The sequence below is a fragment of the Artemia sp. Qi Xiang Cuo genome, chromosome 5, assembly GCF_049724085.1.
Source record: "Artemia sp. Qi Xiang Cuo chromosome 5, ASM4972408v1, whole genome shotgun sequence".
Taxonomy (NCBI): domain Eukaryota; kingdom Metazoa; phylum Arthropoda; class Branchiopoda; order Anostraca; family Artemiidae; genus Artemia; species Artemia sp. Qi Xiang Cuo.
In genome coordinates, this window is record NC_142798.1 from 10,154,044 (window position 1) to 10,160,043 (window position 6,000).

Below are 6,000 nucleotides of genomic sequence, written 5' to 3' on the forward strand. Positions count from 1 at the left end.
CTAATCCTGAAGAGGTCATATCCACATAACAACTATTTCTTTGCGGGGAAAAATCAGCATTTATACTTTCCGGAATTAAATCATCATAAAGAACATCTCCTACTCTAAAGGGATTACTCTCTAGAAATCGAAGTGAGAAATATCACCCATCACCCTTATAACTTCCACAAAAAAAAAAAAAAAATTGAGCAACAACAGAGGTAAAAAAAAGAAAAAGAAACAAAAGACACTTCTAACTAAATCAACTATGACAAATTCAATAAGCATCAGCTAGGCTATAGAGCTGACGCGGTGTGCTTTGGCTGGGTAATTTCGCGAAAATGCGACCTTTGTCTTTCCAAACATTTTTCACACCGAACTTGTCCTGTGCACTATTTAATACTGAAAATGACTTCCGTGAAATGACTGGAAGTCGTGAAATGACTTCCAGAGATTGTTGAAGATGGCAACAGCTATGAAATATGCTTTGACAATTTCTACAATGTCATAGGTTTGTGTGTGATCTGAAAGGAGCTGAATTTCAAGCAACTGGGACAGTTAGAGAAAACTGGTTAGCAAGATGCACTCTCTTTTTCAACAAGAATTTTATGAAGCAGAAACCAGGAATGTATGATTATCGGTTTGAGGCAACCAACAATATATTGGGCGTAAAATAGCAGGGTAACAACAGTGCCTTTGTTGGATCCAACCATCTCAGCCTAGATCAACTAAGACCGGTTGAATGAAAAGTGAAGGGACAGATGGGAAAGACGACAGTACAGCGGCAAGATCCGCTCAGGTAATATAACCAATACATTGGTTGAGTTAATTTACATGACTGGCTTGTCAGCAAGTATGCTGTGTCTATTAGAGGAATATAAATGGCATTGGGCTCTGTTCGTGCACCAGTTAGAACTGGCTGACGTCAATACTTGCGCATTTTTCAATATGGTACTTTACACAGAAAAGGAAATGACTCTTGTAGATTTCAAACGGAAGGACACACGATCCCTTCTTAAAACAAATTACGAAAGAGTGCAACCAAGGCCTTCAGTGTTAGAAGGAAGGCAAGTTTCGGAACCACTAGTCAGGACAAAATATTATAGTACAGGACATTTGCTAGTGAAGCGTGAAAAGCAGTGACGATGCCAAGGTGAAAACTGCAAGAAAAGATTACTGAGCCACTCTGAGAAATGTAACGTCATTTTTCAGAATGATTTATATTCGTAATCAGCAGCTAGAAGCTGATTAGGATAATGATTCTGGTATTTGAACACTGCAATCTATTCGATAAGAAGGAGGCAACCGGATTTCTCCTGAAGAGAAATGAGGTATATGTTTGCAGAAAAAAATCATGTGAAAGATTTTGTAGTTTGAGTACTGAGCCTTTTAATAATTCTTGCTTAAGTTTTTAATTAGCACCTCTATTGCGGTTGGTGGGGATTCAATTTGACCTATCATCCTTAGAAATAACTTAAAGGTTCAGTAATAATGGCATGATTTTTACATAGAGCCAACGCAACTTAATATTCTGCCAACGAACCTAATGCTTTTTTGATCTGTTGGTGGTTTTAGTTGATCTATTATTATGAATTTATTTGGATTGGGTGAAATAGCTCCTTAATTTACCAAGTGACCAAGGAAGCCTAATTCTGGAACCACTACATGCAGTTTTGGGGATTTTAAATTTAAATTTGCATCCTTTTAATTAAATTTTCTAGCTTCCTTTTTAGCCAATCTAAATGGTTTTGTACGATATAGTGAATAAAATGACATTATCTAAGAAGCTTAAGGTGTCTTTTTTTGTTCTTTTACCGGTGGAAGAGTGTTTTTGGGTTTCATCAGCTCTTAGGACTAAATCCATTTTCATGTAATACTGACACTTTCCCTTTAGTTTGCGCGTTTTCTCCCCAATAAGATGAAGATACTCCCAATAAAATGACTCAATAATGGTGTGCCCTTCATATTCTCAATTTCATATGTAGTAGGACTGGTATCTCGTTTTTTACGAATCCGAAATTTTTCGCTGGACTAACTAAATGACCTTTTTCAAATGTTGTTTTAATTCAATGCATGCAAACAAAAGACACAAACGGAAATCATGGCATATATTCGGGTACTTTGTACTTACGCATAAAATGTAATGTTTCTCGTGTATCATGCAGACCAACATCGTTTGGGATGATTTTTCCAAGGCTTCAATCAGACAAATCATTACAAGACTGATTTTACCACTCAAGCTTAAACATAAACAAAAAGATATTAAATTGCCTACAATACTTACAAAGCTAGACCATTTTAGAAAACACACCACTATGACAACCTGTCATAGAGACAGTGTCTTTGAATTGAGTTTATCAGAAGGTGAATGTATCAGCTTAATTCCAAGCTGAATTCCACTCCTAAAATATTGATGATATGCTTTGTAGTCGGTCTGTATGAATTATTTGTCATTCAATAGATTTGAGAATGTCTTTTCATAGAGTTCGAACTACACCTAAATATTCCCTAAGAGTTTCAGGTTAATACTTTTAGCCCGCTCCTATGTATTTTAGACCCGCCTTTTGACAAAGTAACATTCCTCAACACTCCCTGGAAATTTTAAGTTAAAATACTAAGCCGTTCCTGAGATATCGCACACACATTTTAAATGACAAAGATGCACAAGCGTTTTTTTGCTTTAGTCCAATATTCCATTTGGGGATATCACCATATTGATAGCCTGAATGTGGAGAGTGTATTTTAATTTGGTTCAATATGCCGGCCGCTATGCCTAAAAGTACAAACTTGATGATATTACCTCTTTCTGAGACATTTTAGATTCGTCTATTTGATAGCATGGATTATAGTATTGAATGAGCATTTAATTTGCAACCCCCTTAACATGCCTTATATTAAATAATAGCCTTATCCCTTTCATAGATATTACAGTTACTCTCATCAAGTAACTTGTATTTGTATATTGTGTTTCGGTTAGTTGTAATACCCCCTCAACACACCCTGAAAGATTCAAGTTTGAATCTTTTGATAACATGAATGCACGTAGCGTCTTTTATTTAGTTATACACCTCCTTCATTATTCTGGGAATTTTCATCTTCAAACCCCTATTCTTGCTAGAGACCAAGGGATCAAACATATACTTTCTCAGCAACAAAACTGATATTTAAACTATTAAAAACTTCTTGTCCCACTGTGGGTGATCGTTTCATCCTCGATGACATAGTTATCAAAAAATTTGAAAATTTTGAAAAACATTACAACAAAAGACTATTGGATGTCCTTAGTGGGTTTGAGAGTGGAGAGGGTGGTCAGGTAAAAAAGGATTGGGTGGGTGGCTATTTTCCAATTGCTTTTAACTCGGAGAAAAAGGCACTGAAAGTTTTAACTTTCTATTTATTTTTCACATATGCGCAGTTCCTTTTATGACTGTTATGTTGTGTTAATAATAGTGCATTACTCGTAGTTTTCGTAATAAATTCATACGTTTTAAGGTTTCATATCCTCTGTTTAAATAACAATATCTCTATCACAATAGCATAGTAAAAACAAAGTTAAAGTCAATGTAAGAAGAACACAAACTTAAATTTTGCTATTTTATTCCTTATTCGTGTTTTCTCTATTTTCTTTTTTATCTCCAATGCGTTTATTAAGATTGTGGCTTATATTCAAGTTAGCTTCTTTTTTTATTTTCAGTTGATAGGTACGAGCATTTGCTATTGCCTAGCAATAGCTTTCATCTGTGGAATCTTTATTCTCAAAATGGGGTCAATAAGGGAGCAAAACAGCTTCAAAGGCTTTGAAAGTATGCTGCGAAGCGATGGTGAAAAAGAAATGTTCTACCAAATGATAGATTACCACAACTTCAATTCTACGTTTTTTATTGAAAGCAGTGGTGCGCCATATCTAAATTACAGATATGCTTGCAGTGTAGAGGCAGCTTGTCGTCTGCAGCATCCTTCGCATGTCTTACTATATATGACAGGTATGGAGCAAGAAGAAATATATCGGCATAATCAGTGGATGAAAAACTTTAAAAACTTAAAAGTGATTAAAATGTGCCCAGAAGAACTCTTTAGACACACCCAACTGGAAAGACTTTATCAAAATGTTACAAGTCATATCAAAGACGAAAGCTGGCTACCAGCACATTTAACGGATATCATGAGACTATTTCTACTAAAGCATTATGGTGGTCTTTATCTAGATGCAGATACAGTGCTTTTGAAAAATACATTAAGTATTGGCTCTTTTTTACAAGATAACTTAGTAAACACTATTATGAAATTTAAAAAGGGTCATTTCGTAATTGAAAAAGTGTATGATGCACTACTTCAAAAAAGCTATAATAAAGAATTATGGGGAGGACTAGGCTCTGCCATTATTCGGGATGTCGTCACCAAATATTGCAAGCTTTCAAAAGCAAAAGATAATTTTGAAGACGCTGGAAGACACTGCAATATCACTTTTTTAAACAGAGAAGCATTTCAGCCAGTCCTATGGTCTGACTGGAAAAGAGGATTATTTACACAGCGTTTCGAAAAACTCGAAGATTTCAGACCAGACGTTATGAAAACTGCGTATGGGATCCACTTTAACAACAAATTAACGTCAAAAATTCCCATCGTAAGAAAGGGGGGTCAAATACATGAGCTCATAGCGGAAAAGTTTTGTCCCTTAGTTTACTCAGAGCTGCCAGTTTTTTATTAGTCTAACAACATGTTATTTTCATTAAATATAAGTAAACCTTGAGACTTTTATTGGATTTTCTTATGTTGTTTGTAAGGAAACACCTTCACGAAGCAAAACACATACCCTGTAAACAGACGGTAACAAGCATATTTGGGAAACCCAACACTTTACTGCAAATTTTACCCTTTAAACTAAATATTTACTCTGTGGTAAAACATAAATGGTAAAACCAAAATTGTTATGTCATTACCACTGGTATGGCATCAGTCTGCTAAATTTAGTTCTTAGGACGATGATGAAATTAAATTAGGAAACATAATAGACAATTGACACAAAAAGAGTACCAGTGAGATCAATACTCGACAGCGGAGAAAATAGGAGACACACATTTACCGATATACTACCTCAATCCCCTTCCATTCAAGAGCCAAAATGTGAAGCTATAAGAATTTAAAAAAAGTTTTTTTTTAATAATCCATGGTCATTATCAAATAGTTCGTGGTAACTACTTCTAAGGAGTGGTCCGGCTCAATAGTAACCGAAACTTTAAAAAATAGAATTTTGATACCAATAGATACATCAAAAGAATTGGAGTTTTATGCTGATTTGAAATATATAAGTTTTCTGAAGTTTAGTTTTACCCATGAAAAGTTACAAGCCTGAAAAATTTTGCCTTGTTTTCGAAAAAAGGCAGAGACACCCCGAAAAAGTCACCGAAATCTTAATAAAAAACGCACCATCTCATTCAGCGTATCAAAGAACTCTAGTTTAGGGGTTTCAAGCTCATATCTGCAAAAATGTGGAATTTTGTTTTTTGTTTTTTTTTTGCCGGAAGAAAGATCACGGATGCGTGTTTATTCGTTTTCTTCTTTTTCCCAGGAGTGATCGTATCAACCAAGGGGTCCTAGAATTTTGGGAGAGGGCTCATTAGAACGGAAATTAAAACTTCTAATGCCCTTTTTAAGTGACCAAAAAATTAAAGGGCAACTAGTCCTCCTCCCATGCTCATTTTTTTCTTAAAGTCACCAGATAAAAATTTTGAGATAGCCATTTGCTCAGCATAGTCGAAAAATCTAATAATTATGTCTTTGAGGACGAATTAATCCCCCGAAATCCCCTGGGGAAGGGCTGAAAGTTATGAACTTTGCCCATTGCTTACATACAGTATTGGTTATTGGGAAGAATTCAGACATTTTCAGGGGTGATTTTTTCGGATGGGGGGTCGGAGTGAGAGGGTTGCGTGGGAAGATCGTTTCTTGGAGGAATTTTTCATAGAGGAGGAAAATATTCATAAAGGGCACGCTATATTTGCCAGTATTATTTAAAAAACA

The 6,000-nt window shown here is 35.4% G+C and overlaps 1 protein-coding gene across 1 annotated transcript in view; it reads left to right on the forward strand.

Annotated features, from left to right (window-relative positions):
- LOC148951789 (lactosylceramide 4-alpha-galactosyltransferase-like) overlaps positions 1 to 4,731 on the forward strand; it is a 33,591-nt gene extending 28,860 nt beyond the window's left edge. The window contains exon 2 of the mRNA XM_089088717.1: positions 3,674 to 4,731. Coding sequence (XP_088944843.1) covers positions 3,674 to 4,687 — 1,014 coding nt within the window. The 3' untranslated portion in view covers positions 4,688 to 4,731. The remainder of the gene's footprint in view (positions 1 to 3,673) is intronic.
- The last annotated feature ends 1,269 nt before the right edge of the window (positions 4,732 to 6,000 follow it).